General features: G+C 40.2%; 1 protein-coding gene and 1 non-coding gene across 7 annotated transcripts in view; both read right to left on the bottom strand.

Annotated features, from left to right (window-relative positions):
- The window catches only part of Irf2 (interferon regulatory factor 2), an 86,721-nt gene that overhangs the window by 22,227 nt on the left and 37,736 nt on the right, over positions 1 to 26,758 (bottom strand). For all 6 annotated transcript variants that reach the window (XM_046419048.2, XM_046419046.2, XM_046419050.2 and 3 more), the window contains 5 exons: positions 20,497 to 20,592; positions 10,746 to 10,845; positions 9,907 to 10,083; positions 9,550 to 9,596; positions 332 to 449 (listed from right to left, as the gene is read on the bottom strand). In XM_046419048.2, coding sequence (XP_046275004.1) covers positions 332 to 449; positions 9,550 to 9,596; positions 9,907 to 10,083; positions 10,746 to 10,845; positions 20,497 to 20,583 — 529 coding nt within the window. In that variant the 5' untranslated portion in view covers positions 20,584 to 20,592. The remainder of the gene's footprint in view (positions 1 to 331; positions 450 to 9,549; positions 9,597 to 9,906; positions 10,084 to 10,745; positions 10,846 to 20,496; positions 20,593 to 26,758) is intronic.
- Trnaa-ugc (transfer RNA alanine (anticodon UGC)) lies at positions 21,647 to 21,718 on the bottom strand. The gene has a single exon. It is a non-coding gene; the product is annotated as a tRNA-Ala (tRNA).

The raw sequence follows: 26,758 nt of genomic DNA, 5'->3' as shown, positions 1-26,758 counted from the left end.
AATTAAAAAAAAAAAAAAAAAATCAGACTCATCCATGTGACTAAATAGTGAAAGAGTGAGAACCAATCACCATCAGCCATGGGAGAAGAAGCATTTTCCTAGAAGTCGCTCAGGGCCTTCTTTTCTGGGGCAGACCCATCTAAGTTCCTTTATTTCATCCTTAAAGGCCTTTGCTTTTCAGCCCTGAAATCTGGGGAATGGAAGTTGGATTTTGAGATGGTTCCAAGACCTCCTCCTACTGATGATGTTATTTCAAGATCACTGGTTTACAAATTTTAGACCTCAGAGGGCTGCTTGTGCGTATAAAAAATAAGATGTCAAAACGGTTTACCTATGATGTTCACCGTACTATCCACTTCATTTTTTATAGCTGAAGTCAGGACCGCGAGCTCAGGAGAAAGATCACTTACTCCATTACTAAGCCCCAAAGATGACTCAACTGGTTCTTGCTAGGAAGAAGAAAAGAAAAAAGAATTGAGAACACTTCCTTCCCCCTCCCTTTTCTTAGCTTAAACTCTACCCTCTGCGTAAGTTCTTTAATGCTAGAATCATTTGTGTTCATCTACCGGATGCATCCCCTACCTCTTTCAATTAACCTCGAGTTAAAGCAGATCGTTTCTGCACACGGCATGCTGCTGGGTATTTGGTTTCTTTCATTTTCATTCAAGGAAATGGTACCAGCACATCTGGTTTGCCTTTAGGAAATGCTTACAGCTGTGGACAAATGGCTCTGGGGTTCAGTAGAGATGTAGAACTGTCCGTGTGAAGTACCACAGGACAGAGATTCCAAGTCCTCCTCCTTGGCGGGATGTGCTCCAAAGAGGCAACTCCTTGGCTTTCTCTTTTAGAGAGGAGTCAACCCACCACTTTTATAATAATTTCTTAGGAAAGGCTCTACCTCAACAATTGGCGCAAGAACAGGGACTCAGCACAAGCTGTGAGTGAATTCTCCTTGGACATAGTTAGTGGTGGACTGCAGCTATGTGAGCATCCCATACTGGGTGGTGGCTGGCAATTTGTGCTACAGTCACATCAGAAGCCTCTGTTTCTTTGGCCCAAGTCCAGTTAGGCAACCCCATACCCATGGATTCACATAAATGTCCTTTGAGTGCCTGAGTATCCCATCCAACACATGCATATTAATGAAATAAGAACAAATTCTTTTGCTTATCGTACTTTCTGAATTTCAACTTTCTTCAAGTGCATTCAAGCCCTCCATTCCCTGAGAGTACTGACCAACTCCAAGAAAGCCAGTCCTGAGGTAAATAGTTTGATGAGAGTATTTCCTCAAGGTAAGATTGCATTTGCTTTGATGATAACAATAAAAATCAGACAAAAGCCACACGGGATGATTCCTGAGGAATCCAAAATGGAAGAGGGGGTAGCAGAGGAAGGAGCACAAGACTGGGCACAGAGGAGCACAGAGGTAGAGATAGAACTGTGCTTTGGAAGCTCAAGAGCAGTCACAACCTAAGGCATGCTGGGTGTTCTTATCATTACCATTATGGTCTACTTATATCCTACTTGGAATCAATGCTAACCCCCTCCCAAAATCTTAGAGCAATCACAGAGGAAGGGAGATAGTCTCCTTCTTCATGATCCCATGATCCAATGTTAAGGTATTATTTCACTGTGCAATTGGGTTAAAATTAAAAGAAAAGAAGAGGAAAAAAGAGAGAGAAGACAGGAAGAAAGAAAAAGAAATCATACGCTGCAAGACATACTAAAGGTCAAACATAAATAAAGGAAGAACCCAGAACAGCACTCCTGGACAGATTTTTTTTTTTCTTCCCTGTTTCCTCCAACATCTCTTTTATAAGTTTCAAATAAGAAGCCTGACATTCCTGGGAAAATACTTCACTTTCTGTGACCTGAGTCACGATTTTTTTCCCCTCCTTTCTAAAGCCAAACCACTGAATTAATGTCTGCCTTTCCTAACTCTGTCTCCTCCCCGTCCCACTGTCAGTAGGTGCCTATGGTCTCGCTTCCACCCCATGTGCAGAATCCAGCTCCCAGAGGTTGGTAAGGTCATGGGTTTTAGAATCAGACAAACCAGGGGACAAAGACGGACTCCTCCACTTTTCACTGGTTGCAGGACTTTATTTAACCCCGTTAAGCCTTTCTTAGGGCACTCGGATAGTTGTAAACTGAAATCCATGGAAACAAGATCCATGTCACAGGGCTGGTGTGAGGATTAAATGAGACAAATAAGTACCAGACTTACTATTAAGTAAATTCCTCACCACAATCAAAGGTTACTGAAGAATCTTGGTTCTCCCAAACCCAGTGGCCCTCTCCCACTTCTCTTTCCCTAGATCTATATTCTTATACCTAGTAGGGAGTTCTGTACTAAACTCCCTTGACAGACTGAATTAAATTGGATACTGCTTCATTCCCTTCATTCCAATAGTACCTTCCTTTTTTCTTAAAAAAAAATAAAATTATTTGCTGATGGACACAATACCTTTATTTTATTTTTATGTGGTGCCGAGGATCAAACCCAGTGCCTCACATGTGGTAGGCAAGCACTCTACCACTGAGCCACAACTCCAGACTTTCCTTTCTTGATGGCATCCTCTGTGGTCCCCTTTGAGTCTCTCCCTCCCCAATCATCCCTCGCACTTCATTATTCCACTTCCATCTCCTCAGTTGCCTCCAAAGGAACTCAGTGTAGGGATTTGAGGAAATTGTGCAAAGAACTGCTTTTTTTTTTTTTTTTTTAGAAGTTTCTTTTGTTATTTTGGAATTTTAAAAACTCATTCTGTTTCTAAATTTCTTACCAAAGTAACAAGGCAGTCAGACTTGCATATATTCACAAACCTAAATTATTCGGACTTCTTAATCAAAAATCTCTGTGCTTCATATGATCTACAGTTTATTTAGTGGCAAGTGATACTTTTTTCACTTTCCACTTGAGAAAATCATTACTCAGAGACTAAATTAACTCTGCAAGATCACACTCCTTTTAGTCTGAGGAGATACAGAAACTGAATTCAGTCTTTCATGCACAATGGTTCAATCCCAGGATCTTTCTGTCTTAATAAACCCCTGTATCCTAGACTCATTCCAATGGAGATTGAGAGAGAATTATTTGGACCTTGTTTTACACCACCATCCCTACCTGTTCTGCAATGGAGCAATACATTTTACCAATGGAGACTGAGAAACTATTTTGAATTTTGTTTTACTCCTCCCATCTCCATCCCCCACCAAAAAAAAAAAAAAAAATCCTGGCAATTTCAGTCTTCAGTGGGAACCATCTCATTAGTATTGTCACTGTGGAAGGACAAGATGGTAAGCTGTACAATAAAATGGAAAGGACTCCACCCAGAACAATAGGCCCATGGGAAAAGGGTCTTCACTAAACTCAGTCAAAATGATGAAATGATTAGAAGTAAGTACATCTAAACCTACAATATATTAAATAACTCAAGGATTCAAGCTGAGAAAAGAAGCGGAAAGTTCTTTATGTACTATGTGCCTAGACATAGTGCAGGTCTAGCAGGTCCTTTCTGATGCCTCACTCCTGACCAGACTCAACCAGGCCTCACACTGCACCATAACCTAGCATGGCTCATATTAACAGATTCCTCTCAGTTCTCTTTTTCATATTAGATAAAGACTCTCCTGTAAATCAAGTAGCCTGTAGCATTCTTGGTTTCTGATCCTCTTGCCTTGCTCCAAAGAAAACCATAAAAGTTCATGCATTAACTCTGCCAAATATTTAGGTTTAAGAGTATTTTCTAGAATTACAGAACCTAAGGTTTGGTCTACAGTTTAAGAGATTTTAAGCAAAAACAAACTAGCAACAGAGAGTTTAAAGGTAGGAGCAGCTATCTTTAGACCTGTAAATAATCCACATTTGGCTGGTCTCAAGTTAGGCTTGCTGGATGGACTTGGAGTGATCCTAAGTTAGAGGAGTAGAGGGCCTCTACTGGGCCAAGGTTCGAATCCCTCTGCTCCAAGCCCATTCTGTCTCATACGTGTCAAAAGTTCCTTTTCTTGACCTCCCTTCCCCTCAAGTAACACCCATAAGGTGAATTTCCACCATTCCATACCCCAAAATGCCCTAATTCATCCGTGCAAAGCTAGTCTCCTTTAAACCAATTTAAGGACATCAAATATAAGGGTATCTCTAGGTCTATCAGGTAACAAAAATTTCAGGCTGGCAGCTGAGCTCCACAGAGTGGACTAGGGAATTGGACCTAGAAGGGTGCACACATCATGTCACAGCAGCCACAGTCCACAAAGAATAGCTCTAGTACAAAACAGCCTACAACCTCTTGCCTAGTCCCAGAAATACGTTCCCCTTCTAGAACGAGGTCATCTTCACTCTCTCCCTTTCCTTCACTGCAGCTTCCCTTTTGACTTCTCTTCCTCTCTCTCCCTTCTTCCTGGGGTCTGTCTGCATCTCACAGAGCTGTTGTCTTGGAGAAGGCATCTGTCTAATGTCATTCTGGAGCAAATGACCATCCACTTATATCCCCCAACACGTACCAGAGTTCTATGCCTGTGACCCAATCTGCTAAAGAACATTTGCTTTACAGGGCTCTCTGCCATTTGGCACTCAAAATTAAACCTGCCCTCTTTTCCATAATGAGCACCCTTCCCAGCATCCTTTCTCTGGGCCTCCTCTTTAATTACTCCTGTTTTTATCTTCTGAACCTCCTTCCATGCTCTGGAGAAATGTCTCCTCTGCTCCATTCTTGTGGCTGCCATCTTTGTCTGTATTTGCTATGATGGTATCTCCTCCCCACCATCCCTTCTGATCACCCCAAGAAAGACCTGCCTTAAATACCAACTCTAAAGGGCTGGGGATATAGCTCAGTCAGTAGAGTGGTAGAGTGCCTGCCTTGCATGCACAAGCCCTTGGGTTCAATCCCCAGAACCAAAAAAAAAAAAAAAAAAAAAAACGAAACAAACAAACAACAACAACAACAAAAAAAAAAAACCATAAATACCAACTCTATCATGCTCCAAAAATCTGCTCTAAGGATTTCAACTGTAACTTATTTCACAAAAATCACCCATACATGCTCTAAGTAGTCCCCTTAAAAGCCACCTATAGAGGAAGGAAGCAATCAGAGTAGGTGGGATAAGCCTGATTGATACCTGTTTCACCCAAGGTAGGATTTTATGTGCTTTTCAAGTGGGTTTCTCGTGTTTTCATCTGATTAAGCTTAAAAACTGAAAGACCTCTTCCAACTTGTGAAGGGACTATTGTAGCAACAGCTAAAACAGGTGGTCACCTGGCCTGTCCCTGAATGACTGAGAGCTCATGTCACTCATGTAGCTGTTAGAGCCATCAGCTCTGTTGGAAAGTTCTGTGGACTGGAATCTGCTGTGTTTTGCAAGTTCTGCCCATGGGTCTGTGTTGAGAACTCACACAAGCCTGTCCTACTCTTCACCAGTGGCTTTAGGCCCCTTTCAATTATATTTCCATCATGACACAAATACTTTGATCTGGAAGCATTTCACAGTTTCAAAGCACACATTACACCTGCAAACCACCCTCTAAGGCAGGAAGTATTCATTTATAACTGCTCTACCTGCACATCTTCATTTTCCACTGTTCCCTCACAAAAATTCCTGCTCTTAAGCCAGTTTCCTGACTCATCCAAGGAAGACTAAACAACAACTATCATCTCTAGAGCTTCATTCATGAAGCTTCTAGTTTTGAGAAATGCTTCCATTTTATCCTACCCAACCCAGAGTTCTCACTGCAGATTCCAAGAGACAGAGAGGCACTGGATGAAGTAACAGAGCACAGGTCCCGGAGATGACTGACTGGAATCCAAGTCCCAGAGTTCCATAAGGCAGTGCAACCTTGGCAAAATAACTCAATCTCTCTGTGCCTCTACTTCCTCAATATGTAAAAGGGAGATGACCTATTTATCACAGGGAGATCAAATGAGGTAATAATTGCCATTTAAAGGGGTTAAAAAAAGCCAACTGTCTACCCTCCGTTTTATCTACTTTTATCCTATGTTCTCTGTCTTGTCTGAATTCTCACAGAACACTACACCATGATATTTTTGAAACACATATATGCACTTATGACATACAGTCTAACATAATTCACTATTGTTTTTTCCTTTCAAATTTAGTTAGATGGCCACCTTCACACAGGTGGGACTGAGGTCAGGTAAAATGTGGTTCACTAAGTACATAGAATGCATTCACAAAAAGAATACCCGAGGAGATTGAGGCATCATTTCCAAACCAACCATATGGCTGTGAGTCTTGGGGGATCAAAGTGGGTGCTGTGACAGCATAAATCATCTGAGTGACCCAGAAAAACTTCAGGTAATTGGCTGGCATGTCCTAAACATTGTTTGCTAATTAAAGCCTCAACTGGATTTGAAAATTGGGAAGAGCTTGCCTTGACAGCACTAAGCACACACTGACAAACTTCTGAATAGAAGAAAGCTACCTAGTTTATCCTGTTATAAGTTTGCACAGAACATATAAACTCGGAGCTCAGGTGTTCTAATATACAAAAATAAAGTCATGTATTCATAGCTCAGAAAGGATAAGGTCCTCTACCTGCACCATTCCAGACCACCTGGGGAATTAACTGTCTACAGATACCCCAAGTCAACTCGCTGACTTTGGCAGCCAGGAACCACAAACCGTGGGCAGCCCACTGGCCTTACCCATTTTCCACTGCTGTGTTATAATACATGTGCAAGTAGATTTAAACTCAAAAGTTAGGCTGCACTTATATCTGATGAATCATCTGCCTTCTGCTGAAGGAATGGTGTCCCCCAAGGGACACATTTCAGGGACTGACCATATCTTCATTACAGAGAATTTCATAATACGCACTTTGCTGAGGGGGAACTTGACCCACATGTTGCACCCAAGGGGAACCTCTCACTTACTTCCTGAGCCAATAAGACCAAGTCCCACTCACAGCCATGATCTCCTCAACTTGCTCATTTTAATGGACATGTGGAAGTCACTGCAAGGGTAATGTCAATGCAAGGATCCCTTACTTATGAGAACACCTCATGTCATCAATTCTAGGAAGCACATTTCTTCACATTTCCATACCCCTGAAACAGAGATGCCTTATAATCAATTGGGTGTCAATGCTTCACTGGAAGCTGATTTTCCTAGAAATACATAAAATAATGGTACATCTTATAATCATTGGCATCTGACATTCAATGGAAAATAGTGGGCAGATTTAACACAAAATGTGTTAAAATAAACATGTTACTCTATTCTTATTTCTCTCCTACCTGCAGTTGTGAAATTAAATCTGCATCCTAATATAAAATCCCTCACTTCACCACATATTTACTTATGCATCTATTTATTCAAAAATGTTTATGCATCCATTAAGTTGTCAAAAAATATATTAATTATTTGTTCCATGCCAGGCAGTAAGCTAGATGCTGTGAAAAGAATAAATATGATACATTCACACTTAACATTCTATCAAATTTTTCAAAATCACATATTTGTGGAAAAAATACATTTGATAAAATAATTAAACTGCAAGACTTAAAAAAAATCCACACTGTCGTGAGAGATGGCTAACAACTGGTTTTTTACAATTGCAAGAAAAAAATTTTTTAAAAAAAAGTGATGTAGGAAACACCTATAGATTAAAAAAAAACTTGAGACATATAAAAAAATCACATGCGGGTCTTATATGGACCTTAATTCAGGTAAACAAATTGTATAAAAGGTATAATAATATTTAAGACAACTGGAAATCTGAACACTGGCTGAATATTTGATGATATCAATTAATTACTATTAATGTTTTCATGTAAAATACTGATACTATGGTATTTTAAAGAGCATTTATCTTTCAAATACACAAAATGAAATATTTGTGGAAGAAATAACAGTGTTTGGAATTTGCTTCCAAATATTGAACTAAAGCATAAGAAATTGTTTTTGTAAGTCAAAATAAGTTGAATATCTATGATTTTATGTTGAAAGTCAGAAGTCATTAGAAAATACTAATGAAACAAAATTGGCAAGAAGCTGATTAATGTTGATATTAGAGTGATCGTCTCTGCAGTGAAGTTTACTCATTTGTCTCCTTTCTATGTGTATAAAATATTTCCACAATAAAAACTTAAGTAAATTAGTTCTTAATATTGTGCTACATTATAAATGAGCCAGTAACTAAAAATATCGAAAATGCAACTGGAAGTACCCCTGCTAAAATACTATGTCTACAATATTTATTTTCCATTGCAGAGGTAAATCTCTCCAAAACTTGAAAAGTTTTTCCAGGTTTTTCAAAATCTAACTTTGTATCAACATGTTCTGCATCTATGGATTCAACTGCAGACTGAACATACTAGAAAAAGCAATTGTGTCTGCACTGAACACACACAAGCTTTTTTACTTTGTCACTACCCCCTGGACAATAGACAGCTACTTACATAGCCTTTATATTTTGCTAGGTATCATAAGTAATCTAGAGATGATTTAAAGTGAACTGGAGGATATACATTGATTCTATGCAAATACCACACTACTTTATATAAGGCACTTGAGCATCTATGGATTTTAAGCGGGCATCCTAAAGTCAATCCTCCATGGATAACAAGGGATGTGACCCTCTCACAAGCTTCATTATATATCTGAAATAAATTATATTGCACTTTTCTTCTGATGATCTCAATTTACCGGCTTATTTTTAAACATCATGCTGTCTGGACAGTATGGGTCTTTTTTTCAACAGTGCTTCTAGATTACAAATCAGAATAGTTATGACCACACAATCTTGGACATATGCCAGTCAACTTTTGCACCTCGGTTTCTTCCTCTGCAAATGGAAGCCCGTGAACTTGATGGTCTCTCAGGTGGCCTATGGGTCTGTGACTGTACCATCTGCTCTTTCTTAGCCACAGAAGCTGTTCCCCAGCTGTGCATGGGATACTTGGCCCTTTTCTCACTGTTTAACAAGGGCCATACGATCCATGCACAAAGATCCTCAAACATATCAGACAGCCTACTGAAAAGCTCATGCACATACACACAACCCCAACCCTTGAAAGTCATGAGAGAGAGTTCTACAGTGGAGAAGAAAGCAACCATGAGAACTACACCAACAGAGTGCTTGAGCTCAGCACTGCATCCCCCTCCTAATGGCCTATGATGGAATATATGTAAAATATAGTTAATACATTTTAATAGAAATACATGATATTTAGGATACATTAAAATATCTTTAATAGCCTGAAAATAAATTTCATAATATAAGATGTAAGCTGGCTGCTACAGCGCAGTTGGAACTAACTGGCAGACAACAGTTGTAGTGACCAGATGCAGGCTTTGTACTGTCGAGCACAGTGTCAATTTGTGACTTCATTCATAAATTTCTCAGTGTTATTGGATTAAGTGGGGAATATGTGTACCTGTTTCTGCAGGTGAGTACATGCCAAAGAGGAGACACATAAAGCACCTGAGAGAGACTGAACACTCCACAGAGATCATATTATTTGTTTGTATGAAACAGAACATGAATCATTAATGTGGGCCCAATTTTGGCTCTCTCTTTAGACAACCGAAGATTACCTTGATGTGCTTAACTCTGTCTTCTTTTTCTGTCTTTGGTTTCTTTCCTGTGGCAACAAACAATAGTTTGGGATTAATTTGTGGACAGAGAGAGAAACATTTCCCCTACATTGAATTCTAAAACTCTCAGTGAACTTGTTACTTTAATCTACACATGATCAAAATTCCAAATGAATCTTTTATGCCTTTGGTGCCTTGAAAGACATTTTTCCAAGTGAGGTAAGGGCAGAATTATCACCTACGGCATTAACAGGCACTCTGCCCTTGTAGCAACCATGGTTGTAGAAATAAAAGAAATCACAAAGGCACCGTGGTATGTATTGAGCGATTGTTATTTTAGTCAGTAAATATCTATACCTTTCTTAGAAGGTCGTTCAGATAAGGGCAACATCCGGTATACTCTGAAGGCATTGTTTCCTTTCTTTATACTTTTATCCTTAACTTCTTCGATATCAGGCAAAGAATTCATGGCACATCGAAAATTCGCCTTCCATGTTTTGGGATCAGGTTTATCTATTCCTGGCTGATGCTTTCCTAACAAAATAGCCAGAGGCGGGGGGAAAAAAAGGAAAAATTAGACACAGAGTAAAAAAGTTCTGGAAACAAAGTCTTGCTGACCAGGTACTATAGAGAGACCTTTTCATTCGAGCCTTTGCCCACAGTGACCAGCCATTCTGTTTTGTCTGGGACTGAAGGGGAAGGTTCTTAGGATGTTAGAATTTTATTTTTAAAACCTAGACACTTTGGGGCAAACTGAGACAAGCAGGGATGGTTTCTACCAAACTGCTTGAGAGAAAAAAATCAACTGGTAGAATGGAGAATCAATGTGAACTCTACGCAAGGGTAAAAGCCCAACAGGCAGAAATAATTTGTGATTTTCAAACACTGAGTAAAAATTTCATCCCTGTAAATAGCTCCCTACTTGAATTTTGTAATGAATAAATATATGCCTGACTACCTTTAGGGAAAACAAATTCAACCCAAGTTTATAGCTCCAGAACAAATGAATGAGTATTGCCCTGGTAACACTGGGGAATTTATCAGAATACTACATTGGGGGCCATTTTAAGACTGAGGTCCTGGAAGATGGGTGGAACACCACTTCTCTGTGATGTGACCATAAGTCAGGATATATTATATGTGTAATGAAAACAAATGATAGCACCTGATGCTACACAATACAGGGGGTTGATTACCTGTGTGGATGGCCCAGTTTCTAAATAGTGGTGCGTCTTTTTCCACATCCCACCCATGTCTAGCCGCATGCATCCAGGGGATCTGGAAAATCTTCTTTTCCTGGAGTTAATGAAGGTAAAAAAGAACTGCAGTCATGGGGTTTGGCTAAACATGACGAAGGGTTCTTAAGTTCTAGCTAATAAGATTTCCTACTAAGTACCACTGAGTTTCTGAGTGTCTATGGTACAATCAACCATAAAGCAAATCCACTTCCCCACAGGGTCCCAAATCTTGACAGTCTACCCTGGAGGACAGTGAGAATCTCTTGGAGCCTGGAAGAGTAGGAATGTATTCCAGGGTCAAAGGGAAGATGTGGATGTGCCAAAGAGTCCCACAATTTGTGCCTGTCTTTTTTTTTTTAACAGTACCATAGATAACTGGTCACCGACTGAAACTTCTAATGCATATCCTTACAGTTTCTTCTCATCATTTGGTAAACAGTAACTCCAGCTGCCTTAGGTAAGTTAAAAATAACACACACCCTTTATGCTGCTAAAGGGAAGTTGAGTGTATCTGAGGTCACTGTCACAGAAACCAAGTATCTCCATCTGCTTGTGTGTTTGACAAAAATAGAGAATTTTGTCTCCTGTTCTAATCCCTAGAGGTCTATAGCCCTGCATGAAATAGCAAGAAGTATGAACAAAAATGTAGAGACTCTGAGAGGACACTCATAAAGTTTCTGGTGAAAAGTTCCTGAGTACAATCCTGTCAGATTCTCTCTCTCTTTCTTACAATCAGAGATAACCCCAAACTGTTTAATAAAACAACCCAGGCAAAAACATGATTAGAAACTAAAGCTTCAGAAACAAAGTCATATCCAGCCAGAAAGACAAAGGTCCCCGCAGCACTGTACATTTGTCTACCCATGTCCACAAGGGGCTCAGTTTTATATCTCACAGTTACTAGCTACCAAACTAAGTATATAATTTTCATTTTTCAGTTGAGAAAACTGAGAAACAGAACCAAAATATTAAATCAAGGAACTTATGACTAAAAATGTCTATGTTCCAAACCAAGGTCAAGTGATTCCATATTCACACTACATATTATCTCCTGGCGTTAGAGGATTCCCTGTCCTGTGATAGACCTGGACTCTGTGAAAAGTGGGCCCAGGAACTGCACTTTTTAAAGAGCTCTCAGGCAGTCCTGATTACTGCTAAGTTCAGGGTGCATGCACTGGGAAGGAAAGGGAACATCAGGAGGGATTTCCCACCACTTTGGTCTTACATGGTGAAATCCAGAAAGCGTCCCAGCGATCCCTACAGGGACTCAGAACCTCTTCACTAAGCTGAAAATATTTCAGAATGTTGAAGAGTTTCCCAAAAACTGTTACAAGGGAAAATTCTACCATATTTTTAAAAGTCGTTAATAAAGAAGAACTGAAAGTGAGAGACCTTTTCATAAACTCTTCATTATTCATTCTGTGTCATTTGTAGCCATTGCAGAGTCTCATCTCAGGTAGGCCAAAGTGCAAAGAAAAGGGTTTTTTTTGTTGTTGTTGTTACTGTACATGAAAAATCTGAAAACAAAATCCTTCAATGCAGCTTTTTTTTTATGTTCACATGAACATGAATATAAATGAAAAAGAACTGATTTCCAATGAAATAATTTTCCTGAAATGCACACACACACAATCTAAAACTTTCTGCTGAAAGACACAGATCCTGAAAAGTTTGCTGTTGTACTTTTTTTGGTAGACCAAGAGAGTTCTGGAACAACACAATGTAAAGTCTACCTTGCAAGGCACAAAGCTGATAAAGGTAAGGCAGATCCTTAAAAGCATTTGTGCACATGCACACACACACACACACACAATCAAATCTAGTCTCACAGAAACCATGTAAAAATCATGAAATTAAATAAAAGGGGTAGGAGGGGAAGGGAGGGGGCATGGGGTTAGAAATGATGGTAGAAGGGGATGGCCATCATTATCCAAAGTACATGTATGAAGACATGAATGGTGTGAATATACTTTGTATACAACCAGAGATATGAAAAATTGTGTTCTATATGTGTAATATGAATTGTAATGCATTCTGCTGTCATAGGTAATAAATTAGAATAAAAAAATTAAAGAAAAAAAACAGCTACCAAACCCTGCAATATCCACCAAGGAGGGGCAGGAGGTGTGGCTCAGTGGTACAGCACTTGCCTAGCATGCATGCAGCACTGAGTTCCATCCCCAGCACTGCGAATAAATAAATAGATAGATAGATAGATAATCCACAATGGCTCTTCTTGAAATTGGCAAAAGACCCAAATATACCTCTCTCAATAAACAAATAAACAGCACATGAAAAGATGCTGAACCTCATTAAGTCATTAAGGAACTGCAAATCAAAGCAACAAATACCTCACACCTACAAGAATGGCTGGAATTTTAAAAATTTACAATGACAAAAAGCAAAAAAAGAAAATAAAAAGTGTTGATGAGGATGCAGAGAAACTAGAACTCTTCTATGCTGCTGGAAGGAATATAAAATAGTGCAGCCACTTCGAAAAAACAGCTTAGCCATTCCTCAAAAAGGTAAAACACAATTACCAGTTGATCTAGTAATTCTACCCCTGGTTACATAGCCTAAGACTACAACAGGTGTCCAAACAAAAACTGATATATAAATGTGCATGGTAGCTCTACTCACAAAAGCCTCAAGATGCAAACAACTCACCTTTCCATCAGCTGATGAATGTATATACAAAATATTGCATATTTAGCCACAAAAAGGAATTAAAAATGCTACCACAAGGATGAACTTTTTTTTTTTTTTTTTTTTTTGGTGCCGCAGATTAAACTCAGTGGCACTCACCACTGAGCCACATCCCCAGCTCTATTATGTATTTTATTTAGAGACAGGGTCTCTCTGAGTTGTTTAGCACCTTACTTTTGCTGAGGCTGGCTTTCTGCCTCAGCCTCCTGTGCCCCTGGGATTACAGGTGTGTGCCACCATGCCCAGCTGAGGATGAACTTTTAAAAGTTGTGCTACAAGAAGCCGGATCCAAAGGACAAATATTGAATGATTCCATTTATATGAAATATCCAGAGAAGGCAAAGTTTTATAGACAGAAAAGTAGCTTAGTGGTTGCCCTGGGCTAAGAGAGGAAGAAATGGCCTCTGACAGCTTATAGGGTACAGTGTTTCCTTTTGACAGGATAAAAAAGTTCTGGAACTACATGAGGATGGTTTGCACAAGAGCATGAATGGACTTATTCTCACTGAACTGCACACTTAAAATAGTTAAAATGGTAGATTTAAAAAAAAAAAAACTTCCATGTAACTTTTGACTAGTTACATGGGTTTTTTAAAAAAATTATTGCAAAAAAAAAATAAAGAAGAAACTACTAAAATAAGCATATCACAGATACCGTTTTTAAAAAGACCATGTTGAAAGGTAAAAGGTGAGATTCATTTTTAAATCAAAAGAGATTCTACTGAGTGAATGTTCAAGTCATAGATCCCTGTGTTCTGAGGGACAGTGACAGTGCTGCTATGTGTCTTTGTAGACTCCGCGACCAGCCCATCAGAGGGCAGAAGACACGAGCACTGCCTGAGCTCTGAAAAGCATCTGTGATTCTCTTGCACAGTGCAGAACACACACTTTGGCTCCTGCAAAAACTAGTCCAGTTATCTCTCTCTTCTTTCTTCCAATATTTTTAAGATATTCTGATCAGTTTGCTTTTTTGTTTTGTTTTGGACTTCTTACTTGGGGCAGAGACAGCCTGATGTTGACACAAACACAAGCCTGTTTTCAAGTAAAGAAAAGGAAAAGACTGGCAGTGTCGAATGGTCTCTGTGCCTGGGCAGTGGCCTCAGTGCCTGCATCCCAGGGGATCTCCCACATGCACTAAGAACATCAATAACCAGGATGGGAAACAATGAGCCTGGCAGTGTCTGCCTCCTTCTTCCTAAATAAACGGCCCAGAGACACCACGAATTTGGACAATTCCAGAACTACCCTAGACCCTTTCAACAGGCAAGGGCAAGAAGGAAAACAAAAAGAACACAGGATGCTGTTCACATCAGAAGAGGCTTCGAGTCATAAAACCAAACACAACCTGTGAGCTTTCTTTTAAGAGTCTGATTGAATGAATCAGGTGAATCAGCTGTAAAAAGATATTCTGGGAAAACTAAAGTCATTTGAATATGAATGGGATAATGATGACATTGAAAATTATTAACTTTACCTAATTGATAACAGCATTGCTGATATGTCCTTAAATCTTATAAACATACATTGTCAGAGAGTGGCTTTATAATACCACACACACACACACACACACAAACACACACACACACGCATGCATATGCATGCACACACAAAAATACAACAAAAATTAATAGATCTAAGATGTGGGCATATGGGAATTTGCTATTCTATTCATCCTAATCATTAGACTATCCAAACCTACTCATAATAAAAAGAAGTTGTTCAAGCCCCAGCCCCATTCATAAGCCACATATAATACTGCTTTGACAAACTTCCTGTTCCTTTGAAGGAATGCAAATGACCTAATCCATTTCTTCCCTCCTTCAAATTTATTAGGAGGAGGAAATGGAAACAAATTTAGCCAGTAATTAATCACCTGTTTGTTTTTTACTAAGAATGTACTGAGTTGGAAAGGCTTCACTGAAGAGAGAGATGTGGCAATGGCCAATCCACGATTGATAACTCTGATAATCCTGTGACAATGGCTAACTCACTATTGATAAGTCTGATAATCCTAACAGAACAAAAACACAGCCACCAACATTGCTCCTCCTCGAGAACACAACCTGCATCCATGCATTCGCAGAACAATGCTTATGGAGTGCCTCCTGCTCAGCAGGCGGGAGGCCTGGACAGCTGTGACAAGATCGCCATGCACTGTTTGTGGGGTTTCTGAGCCTGGAGATTGCACCATAAATAGGACACATTCTGAATTCAACGGCTATGATTTGGATGTGGTTAGAGAGCATCCTCCAAAGTTTCCTTGGTCCCGAGTGTGGAGGTATTGAGGTGGTAGAACCTTTAAGAGATGGAGTCTAATAGTGGATAATTAGTTAAAGAGGACTACTGAATGCACCACTGCTGTCTCACAGGAGAGGATCAGATCTGGTAAGAGTGGAATAGTTCCCTTAAGAGTGGCAATTGTAAGAGCAAGTCAGGGTCCTTCTAGATGCCTTTCTTTCTTGTTTACACACTTGGCCCCTTCTACTTCTTTGCCATGTTGTAAAGCAGTTAAGGAAGCCCTCACCAGGACATGGGCACCCTGCTGTTTGGACATTCTAGCTATAATACTGTAAGCCAAATAAACTTGATAAGTTACCCAAGCTCAGGTATTTTGTTACAGCAACACAAAGTGGACTGCAACACTAACTAAGGCATAAGTAAATCAAAGACCCAGGGGCAGACTCTGCTTTCTTAGTCCCTGCAGTCTTAGTGAGAAAGAGATTAAACTACTCAAACTAAAAACAGGGATTCTTGGGCAGGGATGCTTGTGAATGGAAAGGAAATATTAGGCTCTGGATGAAATATTTATGTGGACAGATGAATCCCAACAAGTCTAAATCAACAAGAAACCTAAAAAAAAAAAATCAGCATACTACAGTGATGCAGCCTCATTAATGTAATTAATGTTTATAGCAGCTCACCTCACAACAGCTAAACTATGAACCAACATAAGTGCCCTTCAAAAGATGAATGGATAAAGATAATGTGGTGTATTGCACAATGGAGTATTATTCAGCTTTAAAGAAGAATGAAATTATGGCATTTGCCAGTAAATGGATGGAGCTGGAGAATATGCTAGGCAGAATAAGCCAGTCCCCAAAACAAAGGCCAGATGTTTTCTCTGATATGCAGATGCTAATTCACAATAAGGGTGGAGAGTTGGGAAGAACAGAGGTACTTTGGATTGGGTAGAGGAAAGTGCAGGGAGAGAAGGGGTATAGGAGTAGGAAGGATAGTAGAATGAATCTGACATTATTACACTATGTACATATATGATTACACAACTGGTGTGATTCTACATCATGTACAACCAGAAGAAAGAGAAATTATACTCCATTTGTGTATGATGTGTCAAAGTGCATTCTACTGTCATGTGTACTTAATTAGAACAAATTTTAAAAATATTTTTTTTAAATGCCCATGGGAATGTAGCTTTGGAGAGATGATACCCTGACCCCATCCAAGGTCTGCAGTGACCATGATGGCACTGCCTGTGGGCACAAACACAGCCACATGCCTGCTGTGGCTAGGTCCCAGTGGGACCCCTACCTGACAGGGAACACCAGGCCATACTGTGCCAGCATTGTCCTGAGGGGCAGCAGTGGTCAGCAGCCCTTCCACCAGCTGGGCTCATGTACAGCTCTAGCAGAAGAGCCCACAAGATGCTAAAGAAGTCCCCTTCCCTACTCCTACTTAGAAAGAGAACTCTCACGCCAAGAGCAAATGAATGAAGACCAGCAGAGAAGGACCATCTGTGAGGGACTAAGTGTTCAGTTATGCAAAAAGATATCCATTTGCCTTTTGGTTTTAGATCAGAAAAACATGGACAGAGTGGATGGAAAAAGAGAGGCCTCCATGGACAGTCCTGCAGAGGACGATCCTTGGAGGGTGCCTTGATTTCCTAAGGCTATAACAAAAGACTACAACCAGGACAGCTTATAGTAACAGAAACTTATTCTATCCCAGACTGGGAAGCCAGAAATCTGAAATTAAGGTGTCAGCAGGCCTGCATTCCTTTCAAAAACTCTAGGGAAGAATCCTTGCCTCCTTCAGGTTGTGGTGGCTCCAGGAGTTCTTTGGCTTGTGGCTGTGTCACAACAGTCTCAGTGTTTTCACATGGGTTCTCCTGTGTGTGTGTGTGTGTGTATGCGTGTGTGTGCATGAGTGCGTCTTATAAAGACAACTGTCTCAACTTGAAGTCTTTCGCTGCATCTGCAAACACCCTTTTTCCAAATAAGGCTGCAGGTTCTGGAGGTTAGAATGGGGACATACCCTGGGGGTGGGGGCATCATTCAACTTCCTATAGAGCACGACCAACTACAGCCTATCAGGTGCCTACTTGACACAGGAGGCCTGATGGCATTGCATGTTCTCCACATACAGAGGCTCGTTTTAGAATAAGAAAAAAGAGAAAACAGACAACTTTCTTCAAATTCAGGAACATCTACTTCAATCTTACACTAAATCAAGACAGAAAATGTTTTCTTGTTATTCAAAATAGAATCCTACTTACCCTCCCCATGCCTTCCACAGTGGGGATCATGTGAATTAACACATAGGCCCTGCTTAGAAGAGTACCTGGGAATGGGGCACTTAACAAATGTTAGCTTTTGCTCTTTTTATTTGTTACCCTATATGTCTCCAACTCCCTTTCCTTCTACCTTCATATACCGCTGCTAACTGAGCTGTAGAAGAAACAACCTGGTTTCTTATTTGTTTCTTTGGAAAAGGATAATTATGTATCTAAATCTAAAAACACAATAGATAGAACAAGCATAGAAAAATATATTGTCTGAGGCCTCAAGGTGCCACAATAGAACGCACAAAACGAGCACCTTGTTTCAGAAAGGACTCACTTGCCGTATTCAAATACAGGAACAAGGACTGGCTCTAGCTCAGCGGTTCCTTCGACAGAAAGCTTACAATCAAATACAGGAACATTGAGTTCAAAATAAATGGACAAGGGAAAAAGAACAAAAAGAAATAAGATTTGAGATATCTAAAAAGATAAAATAAAGCCAGGAGTGATATTAAAGAAAAATTGCTGCAGCACCTTCTTCCCTTGTTAGAAGCAGGACACAATCTGCAATCTGGCTCTAAGCTCTTGCACCTGGAACAAAGATAAAGCCTGACCAGCTAAATTATTCATCATGTCCTTAAGATTAAAAAAGAAAAGGGTTGGGGGATGGTGACTAGGAAAAAGACATTTGCTCAGAAGAATTGCAATTGTTCCTGGTAGCAGGAGAGAAACTTCTCCCTTGGGCCTCCTTAAAACAGGCATGACATATCACATCGAGTCACTTTTCTAAATTATAACTACACATTTTTAGATGTTTGTTATTTTTGCATGCATTATCTCTTCATGATGCACCCTCAATAGCTAAGATTGATTAGACTGATAGTTCTGAGGTTAACAAAATAAAGGAGTATTTGTGTGTACATGTGTGCGTTGAGGGAGTTGTAAATGATAAGCAACTTCTTTTTTTAAGACAAGTGGGAATACCAACAAGGTTTCATGTAAAGATAAAAATGAGTATTTTTAAAAGACAAAAATGAAAGCTCTTTACATTGAGAGCATTTGGGAAAAAAATCAGTATGCTCCATTCCCAATATAAAATGGCAGCGTTTCCATGTCCTTTTATCCTAGAAAGATAGGAGAAGCAAGAAAGAACTCTAGAGACTAAAGAAAAGGGCAAGGGCACTGTTATGAGTTAGATATGAGTCTCCCTCAAAAGCTCATGTGTGAGACTATGCGTGAAAGTTCAGTATCAAGGGGCGGCCCGCACCCTACCAGGGCAGTTTCCTGCTTAGATGGTGATGAGCCAACTGGAGGAAGTTTGAAATATTTAGTAAAGAAATAAGAGACAGAGCCAGAAATTAGGTTCAAAAAAGAGGAGCTCCTAATAGGTCCTCTAGTCCACATAGGAGATAGAACCAAACAACTAGAAAATGGCTCCAGTCCTTTATTTAAGGGAGAGTACATCAAAGTCAGGGATAAGGTTTCAGCAGGTGGAATCTTGCTTCATGGTGTCTTGCAGTCAACAGGTTGATTGGCATTTTGGCAAGCCACACTCATCTCTGAGAGGCTGTGTGGCTATGTGGCTCCAGTGCACTGAGGACTCTGACAGAGCTAGGCAGGATATCACATGTGGTGGTCTCAAACCAGCAGGACTGCCACTGGGAGTTCCCAGATACCAGACTTTCCTACCCAATGGCTTCCATGCCCATTTGGTTCATGCACAGTTCATGGATGGCTCCCAGCAGTTAAGAGGTGAAATGAGAGCCTTAACCTCATCAGTGAATTAGTCCACTGATATGGATTGACTTGGTGGTGGTTATAGGCAGGTAGGCTGCCTTCTACACAGGAAATGTTCAGTGTAAGGACTGGACCAATTCAGAGGAAGCAAATAAGAGATGGCTGGAGAAGGTAGGCCACTGGGGGCATGTCTTTAGGTTTATCTTATGTCCCCGGTAAGCAGAGGTTTCTGTCCCTCTCTCTCACTCTACTTCCTGTTTTCCTGGTCCCAAGCAGCCTTCCTCTGCCCTTCCGCCATGATGCTCTGCCTCAATCTCAGACCAAAACAATGAAGTCTGCCATCTATGGACTGAGACTTCTGAAACCATGAGCCCCCAAATAAACTTTTCCTCCTCTGCATTGTTCTTATCAGAACTTCTGGTCACAGTGATGGAAAAAGCTGACTAAACAGTCACTAAAGAAAACCATAGCAGAGAGCTTCCCAAAAAGGTATCCAGAATCCCAAGGTGAGCTGCGACTGGGAACTCAGGATTGAGGTAACTTTCTGAGCTAATGATAAAAACTTTTTTGATATGATAACTTGATGTTCTATGACCATAGTTTGTTGGTTGGTTTTTGTAATGAATTGAGTCTGAGATTTTGAACACAAATAACAATTTTTACTTTTGGTGGTCCATGGGGGCATGTTCTCAGCCAGGACCTCTCAATCTCAATCTCTCACATGCACATGCATATGCACACACTTACCTTATTAAGCCACTTTAGCCCTGGTATTGTGTTTGAATTTATCTGTTCTTCCAGCCATGGGCGCATCCGCATCCTTTCCACTGGCATGGTACCCTTCTGCAAAAGCAAAAGAAAGATAACATTAGGTATTTCTGTTACTGTCTTGTCTATATCATCCCTGCTTTTTTTCCCCTTCCTCAGGGTTGGGGCTCTAGGTGAGTGTATTCAGGGGTATTGCCCTCTGGCCACCTGCTCCTACTTATCTATCCTGTTCATCCTATCTTGGTTGGGGTGGTGGAATGGCCCAGTTCCTGCCATTCTCTGAGCTGGCTTTTAGTTGAAGGGACCTATGGACATGGTAGACCTGGTCTTGCAGACACCCAGCTAGCCAGGAGATTCAGAACCCCCTCAGTGACTGCTTCATGTTATTTTACCCCCTCCCATTCTAGCTATGTTTATAGCAGAAATCTTCAACATACCAGGCATTCAGAGGACCAGTATTTTACAATACTTTTAAAGTATTATTCTTCCAAAATCCAAGGATGCCGGAACAAAATAGTTTTGTTATAAAGAGTTATGATAACCAGTTGGTTCCTTTTGGGGATATGGGCTATAGAAATGCCTTGAATCCCCAATACTGGAACTTGAGAGTTCTAAAGGAATCAATTAATTTGGTTACCCCCAAGGTTTTTCACTACCAGCCATTTCCTCCTGACTATATCTGTTTTCAGAGATCACCAGCATTTATCCTTGCTTCAACTCTGCTCTTACTCTGATTAATCTCTTATTTGCTTCCTCAAGCATTTGTCCTCAGTACAGTCCTCTCCTCTGACCTGAAATCATCCCCTTTTCCTTCAACTTAACTTTCCTTTCGCAAATCACTCCCTGGTCTGAACATCTTTCCTCATCAGCCCACACAATGCCTCTCCCCACTCCTTCCAAATTCCTTTCTAAAACTTTCCCTCATCCATCAAAATATAGCTGAGTGGAATCACTAACAAAGCATCTTCCACACAGTCTACTCTTCTTCACCCTATTTATGTCTAAATTTATATTTAATCTAGGATCTGAAAGCAAAGTTGATGCTAATTCAAGTCTCCTCACTATAGGACATTGTGAACAATGTGACATTATAATCCTCTTTTCAACTCCCCCCCCCCCTTTTTTTTGGTGGTGGTGCTGGGGATTGAACCCAGGGCCTTGTGCATGCAAGGCAAGCACTCTACCAACTGAGCTATACCCCAGCCCTCTTTTCAACCCTTAACTGTCTCTTGTTTGTGGAACTCATTTCTCCTTAAAATAAGTTCTTAAAATTATATCCAGTTGAACGTGGAATGAGGTGATCAATATCTCTTTTCCAGCTTGCCCTACCCCAACTAGTGCCAGAGTGCAAGCGTCATGACGTGCACCATGAAGGGCCTCACCTGTACTAGTAGAGGCTACCTGCCTTTTCCTTGTACCCCTCTCATATTTCTAATCCATTCATGTTGCAGTCACCTTCTGCTCCTTGCTCATACCAAGCACTCTGCTCTTCTTTCCCTGGCCTTGCCAATCCTCAGGGAGAGTCCACTCTCCTTCTCCACAAGGCCTTTCCAGACCACTCCAGCCCAAAGGAATCCTCCTCCTCCTCCAACTCCCACAATACACGCAGATCTTGCACCACTCATTTGAAAATCAAACATTGCTTTAGGGTAGCTGTTGTAAGTCAAGTCTTTAATCTTATCTCTTACTTGACCTATAAACTTTTCAGCTGTGTGTACCCTCTCTACCTAAGCAAATTGTAAACTCTTTGGGAATAGGAGTTCACTTCTTATATATTCTTTTTATAACCCTACAAAGCCTAAATGCTGCCTTCTACACAGGAAATGTTCAATATAAGGACTGGACCAATTCTGAAGTTCAGCCCCGTCAGGGCTGCCATTGATGGTGGGTCCCATCCCCTCAACATCTGCAGGATCCAAGTCTCCATTCTTGGAAACAGTAACAGGAACCTTTGAAACATTATAAAAGACATGAAATGGCTACAGGGAGTTCCCAGTATAGCTGCTCTTCATGGATTCCAAGTTATTCCATTCATTCATATACTCATTCAAAGATCACAGATTGAGAATGAAGTTCCAGGAACTAGAAAAGATAAGACAATCCCCGCCATCTTGAAACTCAGTCTAACAGGTGATAGGAAAGAAGGGAATTACCAACATGAAGAGTCTTACACACAAGATGGTAAGGAGTTACAGAAGAGCTCTGAGAGTGTTGGGCAAAGCTATACATAGAAGATTATACCAAGGGACAGTGGTCTGAGTGGACCTAGGGCTCTGTCCCATGAATTGGTGTCCACTAAACCAGTCAGATCCTTCCTTAGGAGAAGATCTTAAGACACAGAGTGGGGGAAGAAGGAAGAGCAGGAGTGGGGGGCAGCTACAGTAGTCCTACGAGACAGCAACAGCCTCCAGTTCTTCTGAGGGGCCAACATAACATGCATAAGTGGTGCCATTGTGCCTACCCTCAGTAATGTGGAAATACAAGAGGCATACGCAAATAGCCCTGATTCCAGTTCATAGTCATAATAATATTATATTTCTTCCCTTCTCTCTCTTTTTTTTAAACAAATAACCCATGTTGAAAAAAAAAATGATCATCTGAGATATTTCAAAAAGGCTTCTGTCACTAAAACTACAGCCTGTGAGGGAAGATACAAATATCTACATTATTTCCAAATTCTGTAAATGTGAATTTGCCTACTTACTAAAATTTATTGGTTACCAATAAATCAATACTTATGGTGTTTTGTGGTTGTTGCATACACATGCAAAGTGGGCGGGGATGGACACAATTCACCTGGTATGCACAGTCCCAGCTGATTTTGAACAAGGCACATTTTACCTTCCTGTTTCTGCTCTCCTACTGGAAACAAATGTCCTTTTCACGGTCTATTTAGTGTGACATTTTCCACACTCTTGTGTTTTTTGTTGGTCATTTTACCATTTAAAATAGCCTCTAAGAGTGGTACTGAAGTACTGTGTATTGCTCCTAAGCAAAACAAGGCTGTCATGTTCCTTCTGGAGAAAATACATGTAATGAGATGAGCTTCACTTGGGCATGAGTTATAGTGCTACATACAGTGGCTGTGAATTCAATATTAATCAACCAACAATGTGCATTAACTAAGTTGTGTTTAAACAGAAAATACATAAAACAAGGTTATATCCTGACTGGCTGATGAAAATGTTGTGACCAGAGGATAACAGTGTCCTGATGTCCTTATAAGAAAAGGGTATTGAAGACACTGACATACAAAGAATGTCATGTGAAGACACAGAGGGCAGATAGCTATGTAAAGGAAGAAGCAGAGATTGGAGCGACTCCATGACCAGCCAAGGAATACCTGGAGCTTCTACAAGCTGAAGAAAGAAGGACGGATCCTCCCCAAGCCTTCAGGGGTAACAAGGCCCTGTTGACACCTTGATTTTAGACTTTTAGCCTCCAGAACTCTGACAGTGTAGTTTTCTGTTGTCTCTAAGACACCAACATAGGCAAAGATAATGCAAAGGCCTTCAGGTAGGTGTCCAGCAACAGGGCAGATGCTTGAGACACGACTGACCTTCCAAGTCCTGGAAAAACAAAACCTAGGACTTTGTTCAACATCCCAGAACTGAAGAAGAAACTTAAGGATTTAAGGAAATGAAAGTTATGGTCAGTCTTGTTAGTGGTAAAGGTAAGATCTGATTATGAAATCTAGACCAGCACTTCATAAACTTTAATACAGGTAGGAATCTCAATTCGGTATTCTAGGTGACCTGTGATTCTACACTTCTAACAAGCTCCCAGGTCCCTGGATCACACTCTAGAATCTCTTTAATATTTACACATGAATTTCTTGAATATTTTGTGACTTCCTACCAAGTCGTCATTCTGGCTGACAGATCTTCTCCATTGGTCTGTCATATTTTACTGCACCATATATATGTTGGGCCATCACTATTTATATGGCATGCCTTTCTAACAGCCAGCCAAAACTCAAAATAAATCTCTTCCTTAGCCAAAATACTATAAAGCTGTGGTTTGTTCCCCAAAGGCTCATATGCTGGAAGCTTGGTCCTCAGTGTGGTGGTATTGAGGTGGCATACCCTTTAAGAAAGGACCTGCTATAAGGGAATTAGGCCAAGTGACTCCATCCTCATGAATGGATTCATGCTCTGGGAGTGGGTCGAGTCCTATAGGATTAGATTAGTTCCTGTTGGAATGGATTGTTAAAGTGAGCCTGGCAGCTCCCCTGAATTCCTCTTCTAAACACACTCCTGCTTTATTGTGCTGTCATCAGACCTGGTGTCATCAACAGAGTCAACCAGATGCTGGAGCTATACCCCTGAACCTTCAGAACTGTGAGCTAAATAAACCCCTTTTCTTCACGAAGTCCCAACCTCAGTATTTTGTGATAGCCACAGAAAATGGACTAAGACATATGGAAATCAAACATGTCCAGAAATTATTAATAGTTTTAATAAAATTTATTTTTATGTATATCGTTTCACATTTTACCCAAAATGTATATTGAAGTATACACTAGACTTGAAGGAGAAAGTATCTGGGGTTTATTCTTCTCTTTTTCTTGAAGAGTCATTTAACCCTACATCCTGACAGATATGCCCTATGTGCTAACAGCTACAACAGAAACACTGATGAAACTGTTCAGCAGTTTCAACATAGGTGATTGTGAAATCATCTATGAAAAATGTTAAAATTCTCCAATTGCACAATGTATATGAAGATCACATTTTTGTTAATCATCATCGTCATGGTTGTTAACACACAGAGAGCCAAATAAAGTCCCCTCCACCTCCAGCCCTACCAGAGGGTCAACCTTATAAGAAGTCACAGTGTGCACACTTTACTGTGACCCCTGAATATAAACAATGTCCTAAGTCCCCAGGAAAAAAATGGACAATCCCATCCCCACCAAAAAGAGTGCTCAAGGCCAATGCCTAAGCAAGAGGGATTGGTGGTTGACCCAAATTTTAAAACTCTTAAATCATGACTGCTATTAATTTTAAGAGGGCTTTTTTTAAGAAAAGTAAACAGAGTGGGTATTTAATCAAAGTAGGGGAAATCCTTAGAAAGAACTTCACTTATTTCATTTTTTTTTAAATAGCTAGGACATCCCCAGAGATGCACAATGAAAAGCTAACTCATTTACATGAAGACATATCCTCTTTTTCACTTGATTGTATACCCAGTCCCATCTCCCACACACTGGACATGTAATAAATTACTAGTGGTCTTGCTGCATTAAACAGAACAGAAAGTTTTCCATTGGATATTTATCAGAGGATGAGCATATAACTATGTGGCTTTCTAAGAAGGAAAGTAGAAGGGGAATTCTACCTTAAGCCTACTACCACAACTTGATTGTTTAGTGGTCACTAAAAGCAAAATCTGTTTCTAGAGATTAAAAGACTGGGCTGAGTACTGAAAAGCAAAGATGCCTACTTGGCATATATTTTTTTAGTTTTTATTACTGAAATGCAGGGTGACACACCACTGTTCTTATTTCTGTAAGTCTTCTCTGGGCACAAATACCCAGGCCTCGTGAAACCTGAATTGAGCTGGGGAAGGCAGGAGCTAAGTGGAGAAGACACTGAGGAGCTATTTTTTGCCTAAGAGAATCAAAGTACACAGATATCAGGACTTTGTGTTCTAGTCCTGACTACTGTGGCTGGTGTGTGTCCTTGGGCTTGTCACTCCATCTTTCTGGTCCACTCTTTGATCATCTAGAAGAGAGAGACACTTCAGAGAGATGAGTTCCAAGGTTAACTATGATTATATGAATGCTTTTGTAATATGAAGCCTCATAATCTGATTCTTTGTTTTTGTTGTGTTGAACTTCTATTCTTATACACTGGGTTAAGAATCAAATGCTGATTTTATATTCTGTGAACCTAAAATGTGAGTAACTTCTGCTTCAAAGGAAGTAAAAAAAGTTAAAATATCTACCACTGGGCCTGACAAAAGGCATTTTGTGCAATCAGCTATCATTGTACCTTTGAGATCTAGGGTCGGGCTCAACTTCAAAACCATGACACCCATCTGTAAATCAGTTCAGCTCATTGTGGGTACCTGAGAGCTCTGCTTTTCCATGGCATTTACATTCCAATACTCCCACCAGATGCTTGTACCACTAATGATATCAAATCCTGTGTATGTTGTGGTTTTTCGTTTTATACATGTCTATGATGAGCTTTCATCTTTTCAATTAAAGAAACTGGTGGCTTCTCCTGAGCATCCA

This window comes from Marmota monax, unplaced genomic scaffold (assembly GCF_021218885.2).
Source record: "Marmota monax isolate L192 unplaced genomic scaffold, Marmota_monax_Labrador192_F-V1.1 WCK01_AAM20220418_F8-fsc00113, whole genome shotgun sequence".
Classification (NCBI taxonomy): Eukaryota; Metazoa; Chordata; class Mammalia; order Rodentia; family Sciuridae; genus Marmota; species Marmota monax.
Note: the sequence above shows the minus strand (reverse complement) of the source record. Positions and strands in the feature narration are given on the sequence as shown.